At 47.2% G+C, this 20,656-nt stretch overlaps 1 protein-coding gene across 4 annotated transcripts in view; it reads left to right on the top strand.

Moving 5' to 3' along the window:
• The first annotated feature begins 13,701 nt into the window (after positions 1–13,701).
• The window catches only part of METTL21A (methyltransferase like 21A), a 40,865-nt gene continuing 33,910 nt past the window's right edge, over positions 13,702–20,656 (top strand). For 3 of the 4 annotated variants that reach the window (XM_014546086.1, XM_014546088.1, XM_014546087.1), the window contains exons 1-2: positions 13,702–14,470; positions 16,060–16,171. In XM_014546086.1, coding sequence (XP_014401572.1) covers positions 14,270–14,470; positions 16,060–16,171 — 313 coding nt within the window. In that variant the 5' untranslated portion in view covers positions 13,702–14,269. The remainder of the gene's footprint in view (positions 14,471–16,059; positions 16,172–20,656) is intronic. The other variant, XM_005874220.2, reaches the window with a different exon arrangement.

Genomic DNA, 20,656 nt, shown 5'->3' on the forward strand with positions numbered 1-20,656 from the left:
GGGCCCTGCTGTACGTACATGAGTTATTTTAGAACTTAAAGCTAGCATTTTTAATTGATAATTTACTGCTCTCTTTTTGATGATACCTTTTGGTCTGACTTAACATGAAACACACTTTTCTAGTTACACACAAATTAACATGCAGAGTATGAAAAGGCAAATGGCTCTGAGACAGTGAAATGCTTGGCCTCTGCATCTTGTTCAAGCCTGCTTTGTTCCCATGGCCTTCAGGCTCACGGCTTCTGCTCAGTCTTGCATATAGACAGGCTAATCATTAGAGGAATTCTGCTTATAGCTCGAGGAGATGAAGGAAGTATGTACTGGTTAGCAAAGATTTACAGGAACTTGTTCTGACTCACATCAATTAGGACAATCTTCCTCAGACCCCAGGGGCACCCAGATGTCTGCTATGGTCAGTCACCTCTTACCACTCCCATTTCTCTTTCCCATGACATAAAAGAAGCCTGAACTCTGTACTTTCTTAAGAGGAATTTGAGGTACCACTAGGGCTCCCATCTTCTTGGTAGGCACCTTGAGAATCAATAACCCTTTCCTTACTCCAAACCTTGGACATTTTGGGTTTTGGCCTTTTGAAGCATCAGGCACATGGACTTTGAACAGGTAACAACTCCATCCCTTTTCTTGGCAGCATCAAAAGATGAACAGTCAATAGCTTCTTGCCCAAATGGATAGCACACTTGTGGATTTTACTGACCCCCAGCTTAATGAAACATGTACAAAAAATGAAAGTGACCACTAATTCTTCAGCATCGTTGACTCAAAGGCATCTACTATGTGGAATTTGAACTTAAAAATTCTTACAGTGAGGTGGGCAATAATTTGGTGTGATGGTACTGAATCTCAGCATTTGGGGATGAGGAACAAACTTTCCTCTACCCTCAAGGCTCTTCTGGCCAATAATTAAATGAGATGAGACAGATCGGCAAGAGAAAATAACCAAGTTTTAACACATACATATGTATGGGAAACCCACACACACGAGAGTCAGAGACCCCACATGCAGAGACAGAAAGGGAACATGGGCATATAAGACAACCTGAGCTAGGGATGAAGGGAGGTGCCTTGGGGGTTTCAAAGGGTCATTGTAGGAAGAAGAGCAGAGGCTAAATAAACAGAACGTTGTCTTGCCCTATGGAGAGGTCAAAAGAAGTTATCTCTGCTCATCTCTTATTACGGGCAAGGCACCAAAGTTCTTCTAAGTGGTTAAAAGAAAGGGAGGGGCAGAAGTTTATCGAACATTTGAAGCTAAAATTGCCCTTAGCGCAAAGTAATCTGTATACCATTGAGGCCTATCTTGGGGTGACTGGTTCTGAACCCCCACACATTCATCAACAAATATTTATTCAGCACTTCTCTGAAGAGCACAGCTGTGACTGCAAACCCCACCCGAACCCAAGCCTGGAAACTTCTGCCCAAGCTGCTGCTTCTGTTGTGCTGGTGAGCGAGAGCATGGGCAGCAGCTGCCACGCAGCTGTGAGAGCCTGGTGGCACCGGCGAAACAGTACGTCCAAATGCTGCCGTTATGCCGCTCGGTCCCTCCGTGCAGTACTGGGCGGCTCTGTCCTTCCCTCCAGGTAGTGAGGTCTTATGAGAACTTTGAAATTGAGAAGCTAGAGGAGAACTTAGAAAAATGGTGAATAGCTATGCCAGGATGCGATATATGGTTACCCTTCTGTGGCACCCACTGAGCGTTATTCCTTAAGCTTCTTGAGTATCCTGAGGACAAGAACTCTTTGGCTGCACATTAGTGTCGGCAAGGGCAGTCGGCCTCACCCCTGGGGTTCCCGAGGTTTCCTGGACTCACACAGAAGACTTGGTAGAGATGATGGAGAAATGGGTACTTAACAGTTCCAGTCCTGGGTTTGATTTCCCCTTGCTCAAGGGTGCTCTCTGGATGGGTTCTCTCTTCTGCCTGCAGGTATTTGCATTTCCTATTCCCTGGTTTGGATGGCCTTCCCCTCTCCGCCCCACTCTAGCTCTAACCCGTCAATCTTTTAAATTTCCAATCTTCCCAATGCCTCTCCCTTAGAGCCCTCTCCTTCCCTTGCCTGTTAGTGAGGCCAGGCCAGGCTACATGCAACAGTGAACAAGCCCCAAATCTCAGTGGCTGACCCCAGTGAAGGGTTATTTCTTGCTCCTGTCACAATCCAGTGACTCGGGACCCGGCGCCTCCAGCTTGTGCACCTCTCGGGGAGGAGGGCCTTCAGGCAGGGGCATTATGGCCGCCATCCTACTGGCCAGAACACAAGCCTGGGGCCTCCCCCAAATCTCCCCTTACAGAGATTGTTTCAACGACTGCTCACAGCAAGCCCCAGAGGTAAATTCCAAGAGCCTGCGCATCTTACAGATGGGACACTGTGGCTGAGTGAGGTTAAGGGACGCCCCTCCCCCCCAGGGTACCAGCCTCCAAGAGCCCAATCAGAACACAAGCTCCGTGTTGCCCACTTGCTCATTTACCACCACCACCTCCCAACTGTCCAATGACATGGGCATTACTCTTGTTTTTACAAAAGGCAAGAAAGTGATCTTTGCAGGATGTAAACTCATGTGCTATATGATTCAGTGGCCCATGCTCCCAACCACTATCCTACACTGGTTTCCACTTTAAAATAGTTAATTAAGAAAATCCATAGTGTTTGTGGTTGTTTTTTTTTTTTTTTTTAAAAAGGTATTTTCAGTAAAATGTTGCCCCTCATTTATCTTAAAAAAGGTATTTTCAGTAAAATGTTGCCCCTCATTTATTTTTCCTTTCTGTTTTGGTTGCTGACTGTTGTGGGCTGAATTATGTCCCCTGACATGGTATGTTGCACCATGAATGCGACCTCACTTGAAAATCGGGTCTTTGCGGATGTAATGAAGTAGAGAAGAGATTAGGAGGGACCCTGAATCCACTGACTAGTGTCCTAATAAAGAGCGGGAGGTTGGAGATGCAGATACGCAGGGAGGAGACTGCCAGTGAGGATGGAGGCTGAGCTTGGGTTATGAGCTTGGCCATAAGCCAAGTCCAAGGACAGCCAGAAGCTGGAAGAGGCGAGGAGGGATTCTTCCCTTGAATCTTTGCAAGCAGGATGGCGCTGCCTATGCCCTGACTTCAGACTCCTGGCTTCCACAACTGTGAGAATGGGTTTGTGTTTTATGGGCCACTCGGTTTGTGGTACTTTGCTATGGCAGCCCCAGGCCACACATTCACTGACCTCAAGGGCTGAGCAGCGATGGAAGTCCTTCACAGCATCCTCTGACCTGAGGCAGGCCCCAGAGCAAGCAGCCTGGGCTGTGGAGGAGTCAAGGAGAAGGCTGAGTAGAGGGACAATCGGGGCTCTTCCAGGGGGCGGGGGGATGACTACCAAGGCCGGTCCCTTAAAGACACTTTGGTCACCACAACCACCTGAGCAGTGAGCAAACAGATTGAAAAATATGGATCCTGAGCCCTGGACGGGTGGCTCCATTTGTGGAGCGGTGTCCCGTGCACAAAAAAAGGTGGCAGGTTCGATTCCCAGTCAGGGCATATACTTAGGCTGAGAGTTTGATTCCCCGGTTGGGGCACGCATGGAAGGCAACTGACCCATGTTTCTCTTTCTTTCTCTCTCTCTCTCTCTCTCTCTCTCTCTCTCTCTCTCTCCCTCTCCCTCTCCCTCTCCCTCTCTCTGAAAATCAATAACAACATGTCCTCGGGTGAGGATTAAAAGAAATAATTTTTTAAAAGAAAAACATGGGCACTGAAAGGCAGGGAGGTTACAAATCTTGTTGACAAGGCAAAAGCTAGAGCAGCAGACAACAATGAGGAATTAAGCAACAGCAAATATTTAGTAAATGCTTCCTGTATGCCCAGCACTGGTCTCAGCACCAAGCAGGTCACGGTCACCCTCCTCCTGACATTGAGACGGGCAGGGCCATGTGTGGATAAAGAAGGGGCCACGTACCAAACCTGACACGCTCAGGGGAGGCCTGCAGGGCAGCCCTACAAACCCAGAGGCCGAAGGTAAGCACAAGTGATGGTCTGAACATAAAGATTCCCAATAAACACGAGGCATGGCACGGAGCCACATCCCAGGTCCGGAGCCTCCTTGACGAAGGTCCATCTTCACCTTCAGTGAGCCTGTCTGTTGCCTTTTTGCATTTAAGATAACATCACCATTGAAATGTCAGAGGAACCTCCTTTTCCAGGCCCCTCAGAGCACAACTCAGCGAACCAGAGCCTAAGATCACACAGAACCCCTCACTGTTATCTTGTCCCCTGAATACCGCCTGTCTGTGCTGTAAGTTAACTATCCTGTACCCATCATTTTACTCTCTACCCAGTCCCAGATTCCCCGTTTTGCGTTCTCCTTCCTCTCTTAATCTACCACCAATGGATTTCATGTATCCCTTCTCCTTTTATTCTAATGTATAAAATAAACTGCCATTCCCTGGAGTGTTTTCTCAATCCACTGAGATTTTGCTTCCTGACAATTGTCAGTTTGGCTCAAATAAATTCATAAAAATCCTCTGCAGGTTTGAACACTTCTTACGCTGACAGTGTAAGATCCCTGTTTTGCAGATGACGAAAGTGAGACACAGAATTCACTAGTCGTGGTCATACAGGCAGGAAAGGAGGTAGACGGGGTGGAATCAGTCCTTTGACTCCCGTTTACAGATAAGGAAACCGATAAAGTGAAGGAGTTGTAGTGACTTGCCCAGGGTTTCGTGATGAGGGACTAGCAGAAGTGGGGCTGGGGTCAAGTTGTGTAATCTCAAAGTCCCCATTCTTTCACTGCACCCCTATGGCTGCTCAGCAGAGCACTGGGCTTGTGTGGCAGTTTGGCTCAAATAAATTCATAAAAATCCTCTGCAGGTTTGAACACTTCTTTCGTTGACAGTGGTTAAGATCCCTGTTTTGCAGATGACGAAAGCGAGACACAGAATTCACTAATCGTGGTCATACAGGCAGGAAAGGAGGTAGACGGGGTGGAATCAGTCCTTTGACTCCCGTTTACAGATAAGGAAACCGATAAAGTGAAGGAGTTGTAGTGACTTGCCCAGGGTTTCGTGATGAGGGACTAGCAGAAGTGGGGCTGGGGTCAAGTTGTGTAATCTCAAAGTCCCCATTCTTTCACTGCACCCCTATGGCTGCTCAGCAGAGCACTGGGCTTGTGTGGAAGTGATAGTTTTTTGTTTCTTTAATCCTCACCAGAGGACATATTTATTGCATTTAAAGGGGGGTGGGGGAAGGAGAGAGAGAGAGAGAGAGAGAGAGAGAGAGAGAAACATCAATCAGTTGCCTTCCCGTAGGTACCCTGACAGGATAGAACCTACAACTTAGGCACAAAAGCCCCCTGACAAAAGTCCAATGTTGCAGAGAAGCCTGGTATCTGGGACCCCGGCGCTGGCCAGCAGTAGCTGTGAGATATTATCTCAGTAGGGCCAGAGAGCAGCAGGCAGACAGCAGTGAGAACCGGTGGGGGTTCAGGACGAGGTACCCCAAGATGTGCCCCTGTTGCATGAAGACTGTTTTGAGCTAAAGCCATATTAGCCACAGGCTCAAGAAACTTCTCCTCTCTTAAGTACTGAGAAGAACTTAAATTAGGAGCCGTGACTAATCTACACCGCAGGAAAACGTCTATTTACTAAGCATCTGTTCTTGTCATCTACAATGATCCTTTGAGGTCCCTAAAGCACCCAACCTCATCCCTAACTCGAGATATCTCATACACCTCAGTCCCCCTTTCTCTCTCTGAACCTCTTGTGCATGTGGGGCCTCTGACTCTCTCATGTGTGTAAGGTTCCCATACATATGTATGTATTAAACTTGGTTATTTTCTCTTGCTGCTCTGTCTCATGTCTATGTGCTTATTAGACCAGCCAGGAGAACCTTGAGGGTAGAAAGGTTGCTCCTCTCCCACAAACCCAAAGGCAGTAAGCATGCACCACTCTTAAACCCCTGAATTTTAAGATAACAGGGGACCCTTGGAGTTGTTTGGCAAAAAGAAGTCGTTGAAGGAACAGGTTGGGGACAAGCCTCTTCAGGACTGGAGAGGGGACAGAACTCCCAGGCTGGGTGTGAGGAGGTGCTGGGGGGACCAGAAGGGGCCGCTTCTTCATTCTAGAACGAACAGGAAAGGTGCAGCCAGAGATCACGCTTCCATTTCACCAACTCAAGTCATCGGCTGTGTTAACTCAGGTTTATGATCTGCTGACAGTGAGTATGAAGAGACATTTGCCTTCCAAACACAGGCCCGTCTCTTAGGATCAAAGTTGCTTTTTGGCAAATAGGATAGAAAGTTAGCCATCACCAAATTATATACAAGGACCTAACAGAATATTTGTATTCGTCTACATTACTTCCTAAAGACAAACAACAGAAAACACACCGGCCGTTAGAATTCACAGGCACTCAAGCCAGCTTAAGTGGGAAAGGGAAATGTATGATCAGGTTACACTGGTGTCCCTTAGGTCCTGGGAGCCCAGGGACAGGAGAGCCACCTGGAGCCCGGCCCCTCCGCCTCCGGCTGCTCTGTCCCATACTCAGCACACGGAGGGACTCACACACAGTGCGACTTCCCACCCCCTTTGTTCAGGGACCAGTCCAGACAGAAGGAATCAGAATTGTCTTTCTTCTGCAGGGGACAAAAAAAGCAGCTCAAGCCGGCTTAAGCTAATTAGGGAATTGAATGGTTCAAATAACTAAAAATTCCCAGCCAGCTGGGTCCAGGTGGTCACAGGGCACGTAGGAGGCCGCTTCCCCCTCCACTCGCACCTGTGCCGGCTCCATTCGCTGCTGGTTCAGCCCTCTTGGGACAAGACGACCTACAGGAACGCTGGCTTCTCTCCTTCCCGGACACTCGGGTTCTCTGAGTCCCAGCAAGTCTCGGGATGGATGGCGGGTAAGCCCAGCCTTGGTCACATTGCCCACTTCTGAGCCACCCAGGGCCAGATGCAAGGAAATGCTCATTGGCCAAGCCTGCGACATGTTACCTGGTCCTGGAGCCAGGGCTGAGGGCGCCCCACCCAAACACACACAGGAAGAGCTAATGCTGCATGAAGTTTACTGTTTGCTGGGCACCGCCGTAAGCACTTCAGATAAATTAACTCATTTTAAACCTCAGTTTACTATCTGCTTACTAATTTAGTCAGCACGTTATCCCCTTTTTATTTATTTATTTAAATATATTTTTTCTGATTTCAGAGAGGAAGGGAGAGGGTGAGAGAGATAGAAACATCAATGATGAGAATCATTGATCGGCTGCCTCCTGCACGCCCCCTACTGGGGATCGAGCCTGCAACCCAAGCAAGGGTCCTTGACAGGAATTGAACCTGGGACCCTTTAGTCTGCAAGCTGACACTCTCCACTGAGCAAAAACCAGCTAAGGCCCATTATCCCCATTTTATAGATGGGGAAATGGAGGCACAGGTGAGTGTGTCTTACCCACAAGGCCTCACAGCTAGTGAGTTGCAGAGCTGGGATGTGACCTAGACTCTTGGGCCCCAGATACTGAGCTTTTGACCGTTAGCCGAAGAGAACTGCTACCAACACAATGAAAATCAATGTTGGGCTAATAAAGATCATAACAACAACAGATGTCCAACAGCCACTCTGAATTCTCACTCTGCAGAGAAATGGACTTACCCAGCCTGGGTTAGGTGCCCACTCCTGGCCAAGGGTGGGGTCACCTTGTACCAAGGTGGCTGCTTCCACTGTGACCTCAGACATGGACTGGTTCCAGAAGACAGGAGGGAGAGAATATGTGCCTTCTACCATTTTGCACTGGTGAGGTGTCATGTGATTGGGGAAAGGCCTGTTTAGTCTGGGGGATAAAAATAGAAAGCTGTCCACCAAAGGTTCTGGGTGCACTTTTTATATCCTACCCCCACCCTAAATCCTGCTCCCCATGCAGGGCTGAGGAGGTAGGAAGAGTCCAATAGCCCGAGGTGCCCAGGGAAAACACTAGGATGGAGATGCCCATGCCTGTCCCCTTTTCAGTTTTCTGGGTCCGGGCGAGGAGCAGGGAAGAAGCCCCGTGCCCCTGCTAAAGGAAAAAGCACGTAATTTATAGTCTGGTATGTTATGATTAAACTGTACTTGGCAATTACAGATAACACAAAGAGCGAGCCTACCTTTGTTCACATCCCAGCAAGACTGTGAACTGTCTTCCGGCCTTAGAATCACAGTTGGATAAAGGTGGTCAATAGTCTTGGGCCAATGCTGGCACTGGGGGCCCAGGTGTAGGGCAATCAGGAGTCATGATGAACGAGGCCGAGCTCCAAAAATGAGTCTCCTTCACCGAGAAGCTAAACAGAGCCACCCATCCTGAAAACGTCTACCTGGTTTTTGACATTTCTTTCACATCTGTGTTCTGCCAGCTCCTGCTGAGTCATCCTGTAGTGGTGACTCCCAAACCTCAATGGTTACCTCGACAAAGGTTTACCTGTCTCTCATGGTTCACATATTTCACAGGTCAGCTCTGCAGCTGGGGGACCCAGGGTCAGGGAACACCCCAATCTCGGACATGCAGCTCTCGAGCACAGGGAGAAGGAGCAATCACTCAGCTTTGCTAGACACCTCATGTTCCTGCTCGGAGGTGACAGATGTCATTTCCACCCACATTCCATTGGCCAAAAAAAGTCATATGGCCAAGCCTAACCTCAACAGGATGGGGAGATATCCCTTCCTCAGGAGGGGACACCAAGGCCCATGTAGGAGAAGGTGGACTGGGTGATTCAATAATAAAATCTATCACATACCCAACTTTTTTTGAGGATTAAAATTTTATTTTCAAGTATTCACAGGGAACCACTGGCTATTCTTGGTTTATCTTGATAAAAACAGAGCTCCACTCAATGTCTACACTGCTATACAAGCTGCATATGCTTCTAAACATTCTTTTTGCTGCTTCCGGAGCCAATTGGTACAGGCAGTTAGAACATTTGTAGGACTCAGGACATTCTTGCCTATTATGGTTGAGAAAAATGTAAATAACTTTCCAGATAAACTGCAAGTAAATATAATGAGACAAATGTGCTATGTTTGTAGAATGCTGGAGAGGCTGGGAAGGTTTTGTCTTATAAAGTCCTATGGATGATCTCAGTAGAAGCAATGGAGATGAGGAGAAGGATGGAGGAGGGAGGCCAGAATCCCTGTGCCAGGCTTGGTGGGTGAGGGACCTGGGATCTAGGAAGGTTTAGTAATTACCCAAAGTCATCCCAATTAAAGTGTCAGAGGCAATATTAAAATGTGCAGTTTCTCTGGCTCCAAAGCACATACTTTATTCTTGTGCCCCAGGATGGCTCCCCAAAGGAAACGGACAAAATGAGGGAAAAATAAGAAAAAGAGAGGTAAAAAAAAAAAAAAAGTTGAGAGGGATAAGCAGCACAGAGAGGTAGAGGAGGTAAGAGAAAGACAATACTAGGAGAGAAAAAGGAAAGAGAAAGAAGATCAACAAAGAAAAAAAATGGTAACATTAAATGAGAAGAATAAAGTTGGAGGACTGATACTACCTGACCTCAGTCTTCCTATGAAGCTACAGTAATCAAGGTGGTATTAGTGAGAGAACAGACAGAAGGGAAGCCACACTGGGCGGAACTATCTGCAAAATACACACCTGATAAAGGCCTGTTATCCAATATTTACAAAGAACTCTTACAATTCAATAATATGAAAACAATCAGATTTTAAAACGGTCCAAACCATTTGGTACATGAAATGGTGCTTAACAGATACATGAAAAAGGTACCTGAAAAGGTGATCAACATCACTCATCACCAGAGAGATGCAAACCAAAATCACAATGAGCTGTCACCTCATACTGTTAGAGTGGTTATTATAAAAAAGACAAGTGATCACAGTGTTGGTGACAGAGGGTGTGGAGAAAAGGGAATCTTTGTGCATTATTGGTGGAAATGTAAATTGGTACAACTACTATGGAAACCAGTACGGAGATACCTCAAAAAATTAAAAATAATTAATTTTTTAATTGTGCCCCAGCATGGCTCCCAGGTGGCTCAGTTGGTTGGAGCATAATCCTGTACGCCAAAGGTTGCAGGTTTGATTTTCGGTCAGGGCACATACCTAGATTTTGGGTTTGATCCCCAGTCAAGGTAGGTAAGAGAGGCAACTGATCAATGTTTCTCTCTTTCTTCTTCTTTCTCGCCCTTCCTCTCTCTCTCTAAAATCAATAAAAACATATCCTCAGATGAGGATTAAAAAATATTAATAATAGAATTACCATAAGACCAGCAATCCCACTTCTAGGTATATATCTGAAGGAAATAAAATCACTCTCTCAAAGAGATATCTGCACCCCTATGTTCATTGCAGTATTATTTACAATAGCCAAGATACGGAAACAATCTAAGCTCCATCAACAGATGAATGGATGAAAATGTGGTGTGTGTGACACACACACACACACACACACACACACGCACATACTCACCACACAGACATTCAGCCATAAAAAAGGAGATCCGCCATTTGTGACAACATGGATGATCTCGAAGGCATTATGTTAAATGAAGTAAGTTAGACAGAGAATGACAAATAGTGTGTGATCCCACTAATATGTGGAATCTAAAAAAAAAACACACCCCAAAACCAAAAGATAAAACAGAAATAGAGAACAGATTAGTGGTTGCCAGAGGTGGAGGTTGGCAAGAATGAGTATAGGCACAAACTTCCAGTTATAAGTTCTGGGGATGTAATGTATAGAATGGTGACTCTAGTTAACAATACTGTATTGAAACTTGCTATGAGTAGATTTTAAAAGTTCTCAGCTCAAGGAAAAAATTGTAACTGTGTGAGTGACAGATGTTAACTAAACTTATTATGGTAATAATTTTGCAACATATGCATATTTCAAATCACTATGTTGTATACCTTAAACTAATACAATGTTAGATGTCAATTACATATCAAATACTGGGAAAAAATGCTCTATATCATATGTCATTAAGGAATTGCAAAGTAGCCCCAGCCGGTTTGGCTCAGTGGATGGAGCATCGGCCTGTGGACTGAAGGGTCCGGGGTTTGGTTCCGATTAAGGGCACATGCCTGGGTTGCGGTCCGGATCCCCAGTAGGGGGAGTGCAGGAGGCAGCCAATCAATGATTCTCTCTCATCATTGATGTTTCTATCTCTCTTTCCCTCTCCCTTCCTCTCTGAAATCAATAAAAATATATTAAAAAACAAAACAGAAACAGCAATGAAATACCACTACAGGCCTATTAAGGTGGCTAAAATCCCCAACACTGACACCACCAAATGCTGGTGAGGCTGAGGAGCAGCAGGAACTCTCATTCATTGCTGGTGGGAATGCAAAACGGTATGAGCACTTTGGGAAACAGTTTGGCAGTCTCTTAGAAAACTAAAAATACTCTTACGATACGATCCAGCAATCATGCTCCTTGGTAGCTACCCAAAGGAGTAAAAAAACTTATGTGCACACAAACACCTGTGCATGGATGTTTATAGCAGCTTTATTCACAATTGCCGAAACTTAAAAGCAACCAATATGCTCTTTATTTGGTAAGTGGATAAACCGTGGTACATCCACACAATGAAATGTTATTCAGCACTAAAAAGAAATGAGCTACTAAGCAATGAAAAGACATAGAAGAACCTTAAATGCATACTACTACATTCACGAGGCCAATTGGAAAAGGCAATGTATTATATGATTACAACTATACGACATTCTGGAAAAGGCAAAACTATGAAGAGAGTAAAAAGATCAGTGGTTGCCAGGAGTTATGGAGGAGGGAGAGCTGAATAGGCAGAGCACAGAGGATTTTAGGGCAGTGAAACTACTGTGCATGATAACATAATGGTGGGCATATGTCATTACACAGTTGTCCAAACTCATAAAATGTACACCACCACGCATGAACCCTAATGCCAACCGGTCTTTGCGTGTTAATGTGTATGTTGGGTCCACCAATTGTAACAAATGTACCTCTCTGGTGGGGATGTTGATCATGGGAGGCTATGCACGTGTGGGGGTAGGGGGTGTATGGGAAATCTCTGCACCGTCTCTCCAGTTTTTCTGTGAACTTAAAGCAGCTCTCAAAAAGATATCCCATAAAAATTAAAAATAAATAAAAATAGACTCAGCAAAGCAAAATAACTAAATAAATAAAGACCTTCAAAGTTCACTTCAAGCCACCTTTGCGCCCCCAGGCCCAGCCTCCTGCTGGGCGGTTAAGGAAACCGGAGAGGTCTGGCGCGCCCCCTGCGGGATGGGAGAGGGGGTGCGTCGGCCCCGCGGCGGCACCGGAATCACCCGGAAAACTTCAAAATACCCTCGCTGGGTCCCACCGCGCACCGCACACCGCACACGGCAGGAGACCTCCCCGGAGCTGAGCACCGGGGTGAAAAGCACTCGCATTCATTCACTAACGTTCAGCGCGGGTGAGACTCCGGGAGAGCGGCGGCGGGTGGAGTGAGGGAACCGGGGGTCAGGATCAAAGCAGAAAAGGAAAGGTGGAACCTGCTCCCCCCCGTGTGGCCACGCCCTGGGGTGCTCACTGCCGCCTCGGGTCTGCAGCCTCTGCCGGGGCAGGGTCGGGCCGCGTCCCTGTGGCGCCGCCTCCCCGCCCCCCGTTCTACAGCCCAGGCCGGGCGCCCAGGGCCGGCTACGCGTCTGCGCCTTGACCTCCCTCGGTGCCGCGTGCACGAGTGGGTGACCACGACCCTTCGGAGCGAACCTTCTCCTATACCTGCCCACGGCCACCTGGACAACTAAGACGAGCCAGCACCCAGATACACAAGAGGACACGCGCGGAAGCGTGGAGCCAGCACGCGAGCGCAGCCAGGGCCACTCTGGGGGCCTTATGTCAAGAAATCATTCCTGATCATTAACCTCCCACAATATGCTATGATCATCACACCAGAAAGAGGGTAAAACAGTTTTTTTACACATGTAAATCCTCTTGCTATTTGACTGTGAGCTCCATGAGGGCTGCAATTCTATCCATCTTATTTACTTCTGTCTAGCACAGAGACATCTTAATATTTATTGAGTCAAATAATGAACTGGATGAGTGATTTTCAAAAGAGATTTTTCAAAGTTTTAAAAGCTTCATTCAGTTCATTTGAAGGCTGCAGTAGAGTAGGAGGAGGTATAAAAGATGAGAGGAGGTAACAGAAGGAATGGTTCTGGCACCCCAACCTCACTTCAATTTTTTATCAATACTGTGTATGAAACTTTTGTTTCTGATTTTGTTTGAGAAAATACTTTGCTGAGAGAAAAGTTTAAGAAACATCTGAACTCCATGATACTGAAGATCCCCAAAAGCTCTCCATTCTGAAATTTTGTGAAATTGCAATAAATTAAATGGCTTCAATAATCTATACTAATAAAATGATAATATGCTAATTAGGGCAGATTTCTTCTGGACCACCTTCCGGACATCCTTCAAGACAAAGCCGCAGTGGCTACGAGTTCTGAGGCTCAGGCAGCCGGGGGCAGCCTGGCGCACCCTTGGCCCTTTTCCAGGCAGCTCCAGGCACCCCGGGGTGGGTGGGCATCCCACTCTGCCGGAGGTCCCCCAAGGCCCTGTGGACCCCTCCGCCACCTCCCATCTCCACCCCGATCTCCGGAGCTCCGGGGCCCGCGGGAAGGAAGTGCGCGCCTGTAGGCGCTGTAGAGGGGCGGGCGGCGGCAGGTTTGGGGACCCCGGGGAGGCCTTCTAGCCGCGGGTGCCCGAGTCTGTTCAGGACCTAGGGCCGCGCTCTCCCCGCGAGCGACTGGGAAGCCGCCAGGGTCTCACTGCCAGTCTCCGGAGGTGGGAGTGCGTGCACCGTCCACCAAAAAGTAGGACCATGGAGCCGTTCGCGGTCTCAGTGCAGGCACGGGTCCGTGGCTGTCACCATGAGCGCACCGCCTGGAGGGGTGGAGGCCAGACCAAAACAAAACGGCAGAAACACCCTGCCCACCTCGGCGGGTGCAGCTGCAGTCCACGCGGGCCGGGACAGTGTAGAAAGCGCTACCTTCCCCCGGGTCCGATGCCGCCTCGCTCACTCTAGCCCCCCTGAGTCCTGACAGCGAAGTGTGTAGGGCATCCTGCAGGAGTTGTGCGGTTCTGGGTGCTTTTGCCCAAAGACATCCTTTGGGATGAATTCAGAGCCACATCTCACGTCCCACCAGACTGGAAGAAGAACCATGTAAAAGGAATTCGACAAAAGCTTTCCACATCTCTGTTTATTCTTTTGAATCCATAAAACGACCTTAAAAAAAGCATTCGGGCCACCTAAGAGAGAATGCACTTCTGGCCAGAGCATGCAGGATTCTTTTGCCCAACAGGTGAAAGGAAGCAGAGCCTGCACAGCGGAAATGGCCCTGGTGCCCTATGAGGAGTCCGCGGAAATGGGGTTGCAGAAATTCCACAAGCCTCTCGCCACCTTCTCCTTCGCCAACCACACCATCCAGATCCGCCAGGACTGGAGGCAACTGGGAGTCGCAGTCATGGTTTGGGACGCAGTAAGAAAATCTTGGGGGAGTCTCTGAAAACATCTGCAATTGATTATAAGACTGGTCTTTACTTAAGAAGAAATGAAAGAACAGCTTTGTTGAGATATAACTCATATACTGTACATGTCACCTACAGTGTATAATGACCTGGTTTTTTAAAGTAAATTCAGAGTGGTGCAACCATCACCATGCTCAATTTTTAAATATTTTCATGACCCCATTCGCTCCAAAAATACTTCTACCCACTAGAATCACTTTCCTGATCATCTTCCCCAAAATAGATGGCATTTTAAGGGCGAGTAAAGGAACGTTAAGTTAAAATACTGCACAAAGGATATTGTAAAATGACAAAGCCCAAAGTGAAGATCATGTGTGTGTTTTTTAAATATTTTTTTATTGATTTCAGAGAGGAAGGGAGAGGGAGAGATAGAAACATCAATAATGAGAATCACTGATCAGCTGCCTCCTGCACACCCCCTACTGGGGATCGAGCCCGCAACCCAGGCATGTGCCCCTGACCAGAATGGAACCCGGGACCCTTCAGTCCTCAGGCCGATGCTCTCCTCCACTGAGCCAAAGTGGCCAGGGCCATGTGTTTTCTTTAAGTTCTGGGTGGTTGTAATGGTCCCCAAATTATACTATAATTGCCTTTTTACTTCTTCCTCTCCGAGCACTGTCCTCAGCTGCATGTGACAGCGACTTGCCCCCAGCATCTAGCACCACACCTGGGACTCGGTGGCAGCTCATTTGATGTTGGATAACTGCGTGATGTCGATACAATTTTACAGATTTTGCATTGTATTAAGGAAGTGAGAGGCACATTTAGAAATAAAAATCAATATGTTCTAACCGAGTAATACTTTAAGGAACCTAGTCTAAGGTAACTACATGAGAAGTATTCCTAGACCAAGTAGTAAAAATAGACAGTAGTGAGGAATGGGTGAGCCTCCTAAGTGCTCACTAGGCCAATAGTAAGTGGCCATGAAAACAAACGATTTTAAAACCATGTTAACAGTGTTCAGTGCTTCTGTAGAATTGTATGCAAATGCTAACTCACAGGCCAAGTATCCAAAGTGTGGCTAAAACTCACCTTTTGATGCCCAGTAATGCATGGCGAGGGCTCCTGCCGGGTGATGACCAGAGGGGAGGCACGCAGCTCCGGGAGCCTGGGTGCTGCTCTGCTTTTCCTTCTGGGAGATGTTGTGGCCTTGCCAACTTGAGCTTGGTTTAGAAACTGGACGTTCCCTTAAGCAGAATCCCAGAGACCGTTCATGCCAGAGAGTCTTGGAAGCCTTGAGTGTAGGCAGTGACGCATAAGAATGAATCTTCCCAGATTCAGCAGGACCCTGTCTCGTGTGCGCAGTGTCGTGGACCGCTACTGTCCCCTTCAGGGCCTGGGCAGCCGCTCTGCGGGACGCTGTGCTGTGCTTGCTCGAGGGGTCACCTCCCAGCAGCACCTGAGTTTCCCATGTGCGCGGATCGCCTGGGAGTTGACCCTTGCCGTGGGCGAGGGGGGCGATGTCCCCTGCCAGCGCAGAGCCTACCTGAAACTCCAGCACTTGCTGACTTCATCATAACCCCCCTGTGTTTTGACGCAGGCCGTCGTCCTCTCCACGTACCTGGAGATGGGAGCCGTGGAGCTCAGGGGCCGCTCTGCTGTGGAGCTGGGTGCTGGGACAGGGCTGGTGGGCATCGTGGCTGCCCTGCTGGGTGAGTGTGACGCGCGAGCTCGAGCCCTTGTGAGTGGAGCTCATCGAGAGGTGTGTCTGCTGTTTTCTTGATGTAAAATCCACTGTTTCCCATGACAGGATTCTTTTTCTCCCCTCTGTATTTCTTTATTAGGAGTTATGGGCTATCTGCTGGTGCTCTTACCTCCAATCCAACAAGGCTAAATTCTCTCTCTCTCTCTCTCTCTCTCTTTTTTTTTTAAACTAATCCAACAAGGCTAAATTCTCTCTCTCTCTCTCTTTTTTTTTTAAATATATTTTATTGATTTTTTTACAGAGAGGAAGGGAGAGAGATAGAGAGCTAGAAACATCGATGAGAGAGAAACATCGATCAGCTGCCTCCTGCACATCTCCCACTGGGGAGGTGTCCGCAACCCAAGTACATGCCCTTGACCGGAATCGAACCTGGGACCCTTCAGTCCGCAGGCCAACGCTCTATCCACTAAGCCAAACTGGTTTCGGCTCTCTCTCTCTTAAAATATATTTTTATTGATTTCAGAGAGGAAGGGAGAGAGAAATAGAAATACTAGTGATGAGAGAGAATCATTGATTGGCCACCTCCTGCATGCCCCACACTGGGGATCAAGCCCACAACTGAGGCATGTGCCCTGACTGGGAATGGGGATCAAGCCCACAACCAAGGCATGTGCCCTGACCAGAAATTGAACAGTGACCTCTTGTTTCATAGGTCGACACTCAACCACTGAGCCATGCAAGCTGGGTGTGTCTCTCTCCCCCACCCCTCATCTTGTTATTTGCACTTTTCATGAAGATTGCCCCCTCAATTTCATGATGCTGATAATATGATCTGAAGGTGACTTTATTTCAAAGAGAACTGTCTTATTCATATACATAGTTTTTTACAGTTTAGGTGCTTTCCCATACACTGTCGGATTTAACCCTGGAGGTGGGTAGAGCAGATAGTCTTTTTCCTCCTTTGCAAAGTTGGCCTTGATACTAAAAAATTGTTTTAACGGTATACAGTTTTGAATTGATTAATATCAAGGTTTGTCATTTTTGTTTGTTTGTTTGTTTGGTATACAGACATTAATTTAGGCCTGGAGTATTAAGCCTCATTAGTATTTGATTTTTCTTTATTCATTATTCATCATTATTCATTATTTCTACAATATCTGGCTCATACAGTTTGCGTTAGGCAATGATGGGATAGACCAGCTTCTGAGATTCCATGTGTAATATTCACACTTCAATATTGTCACTTGGGGCTCCTGTTAGAATGCAGTTCTAACAGGAAGGTCTGGCCCGAGAGCCTGCAGGTGAGGATGATGCCGACACCTCACTGATTTCTGCCCTTCTCCTAACGTCTTTTTCTGTGTTCCTTTCTCTGTTTAAACTTTGCCTTCCAAATGTAATGGGGAACATGGGCAGGTGGTGGTTAAAGTACATGGAAACCGATGTGGGCACAGCACCTGGCCACTGACGAGCCCTTGCTGCTCCCCCGCCTCTTGTTCTTCTGGGGTCCGCCCTGCAACAGTCCCGTGTGTGTTAGGTATTACTCTTCAGTTTCATCTTTCTAATGAAACGGGTTCCAGGAGATTAAGCCATTCTCTGAAGTCCTGATCCTTGGGCCCCTGAGACTCAAACAAGGCCCAAGTTTTCTTCTTTCCACAACACCGACGTTCCTCTGCTAAGAGAGGAGTTGACCGGGAAGGGAGCTGAGGCTGCTTCTGTTTTTTCCAGGGAACAAGGGCTTCATGCAAAACTTCACTGGCTGGTTGCCCTAGCTGGTTTGGCTCAGTGGATAGAGCGTTGGCCTGCGGACTGAAGAGTCCTAGGTTCGATTCCGGTCAAGGGCACATGCCCAGGTTGCAGGCTCGATCCCCAGTAGAGGACCTGCAGGAAGCAGCCAATCAATGATGTTTCTATCTCTCTCCCTCTCCCTTCCTGTCTGAAATCAATAAAAAAATGTATTAAAAATGTATTAAAACAAACAAACAAACAAAAACTTCACCGGCTGGTATAGTGACACAGGGTGGCGAAGCGCATAGGTTTAGAAGGATACTTGGTTTTGACACATCTTTTAACTTCCACTAGCTGAGTGACCTTGGGCAAGTTGCTTAACTTCTAAACTGCAATTTCCCTATAACACAGGGAAACCATCGCACTCATTGCACACTGATGATCAAATGGGATGTGTGTGGAAATATGTTAGCTCACTGATTGGCACAAAGTAAATGCTTAACAAGTGCGATGGGCTCTCTGAGTATTTTTGTTTCTGGTCTAGAATCTGCACCGGTGGGGCAGGAACACCAGGATAAGGCTCTTCAAAGACTATCACCAAGCGAGTCGGGGAGTGCTGACTGGTGGGGGCCGGGTCTGAAGGTGGCTTGTGGAGGGTGTCTGGGGTGGTTTCAGCCAGGGGCCAGCCACCAGCCTCCACCTGAATATTGTATTGGCCTCCTCACTGTATTGTGATCAATAATATACTCAGATATTATTTCCTCTGCCGTTCTTACATCCCTGTGACTATTCTGTACCAATTTGTGCTTAATCCCTTCACCTCTTTCACCCAAAGCCTTTTCAAAACAGGACCGACGAGGCCCTGCGTGAGGCCCTGCCTCCCTTCCTGTTACTTTTGTGACCTCATCTCCTTCTGCTTTGTTCCTCATTCACTCATCCCAGCCGCTCTGGCCTCCTCCTTCCCTTCCCCTCCGGGCCTCTGCCCTTGCTCTGTTGCCTGCCAGGAACATCCTTCCCCTGCGTGCCGGTGCCCGTGCCTTTGGCGACTCCTTCCTTCAGGCCTTGCCTCAGTCTTCTCAAGGCCTTCCCCGTCCACCCTGCCTAAAATTTCACGCCCCCCTCCCTTACTGCCTGACATTACATGTCTCTTTCCTGATTTATTTTTTTCCTTGGTGCATATCTCTCACTGACATACTGGATGGATATTCTTTTTTTAAAGCCTGTTATTGTCTATTTCCTCACTTGAATGCAGGCTCTGGGAGGGTGAGGGTTTTTGTCTAGTGGCCACTCGATGTTTGTGGAGTTGATAGATGTTCCAGGGAAATGGTCAGCTGTCATCAGGATCTTATTAAGAATCCTGGGACACCACGTAGGTCAGTCAGAAGCAGCCTCAGAAATCCCCGAGACAGGCATTAGAGGAGGTCTACATCGAAGAACTATTGAAATGAACACGGAGATGATATGCAAATGACTAGATCGCCCCATATTGTGAGCACAGTGCTCTGTGACTGTTAAGAAATCCAGAGCCCTAACCGGTTTGGCTCAGTGGATAGAGCAGGGGTGGGCAAACTTTTTGACTCGAGGGCCACAATGGGTTCTTAAACTGGACCGGAGGGCCGGAACAAAAGCATGGATGGAGTGTTTGTGTGAACTAATATAAATTCAAAGTAAACATCATTACATAAAAGGGTACGGTCTTTTTTTTTTTTTAGTTTTATTCATTTCAAACGGGCCGGATCCGGCCCGCGGGCCGTAGTTTGCCCATGGCTGGGATAGAGTAACAGCCTGCGGACTGAAAGGTCCCACGTTCGATTCTGCTCAAGGGCATGTACCTTGGTTGCGGACACATCTCCAGTAGGAGGTGTGCAGGAGGCAGCCGATCAATGATTCTCTCTCATCATTGATGTTTCTATCTCTCTATCCCTCTATCTTCCTCTTTGAAATCAATCAATATATATATATATATCCAGAGATAAAGTACTGAGTCGAACCGGGAAAGGCTGTCTGATTTTCAGGAGAGATGAAGGATCACCGACTCCCGCTCCCAGGCAGCACGCTGCCTAGCAATGGATAGACAAAGCGGTAGGTCCATGCTTGTAACATCTAACAACTGGAACATTCTCACAGTCTCACACTCAGGATTGTAAATGTCAGAATGAATTACATACTGTCTTAACTTAGTGTTGCAGCTCAAGATAAGAAACCTTAAGTATGGCTGCCTCTGAAATGGTGCTTACCACAGCAGCTCCGGAATCCGGGGGGATTACCCGTGAAGATAATGAACTGGAGAAGGGGGCCAATGGGAACTTTAGGAAAGAATGAAACAGAATTTCAAATTTCAGAATTGATAGGGCCAAAATTAAACAAGATTATACATGCTAAGTTGGTATTACAATGTAGACAAACAGGGTAGTTTCAGGGCTGAATTTACATGGTGCTTCATTTTAAGGGTTCAGCCTCTCACATATATTGGTTCAAAAAATTGGTGGATCTTTTGTTCACAGTAAAAACCCACAAGAAAGAGATTAGTAAAATACTGCCTCATTAATTTTATACACCGCATGTGGAAACCTAGCACTTAGAGGACATGCTCCCACATTTTAACCTACAGCACTTTAATACAACCTGGTAATTTCTTTTCAAATTGTAAGAGAATGATTATTTAGAAAGTTACAGAGGTAGTAGAAGTGAGCCAGCTGGGCTGCGTGGGCTCAGGAAACAAGTTACAGAGGCAGGAGAAGGGCCCTTGGAGCTTAGGAGAGAGAAA

Source organism: Myotis brandtii, unplaced genomic scaffold (assembly GCF_000412655.1).
Source record: "Myotis brandtii unplaced genomic scaffold, ASM41265v1 scaffold43, whole genome shotgun sequence".
Classification (NCBI taxonomy): Eukaryota; Metazoa; Chordata; class Mammalia; order Chiroptera; family Vespertilionidae; genus Myotis; species Myotis brandtii.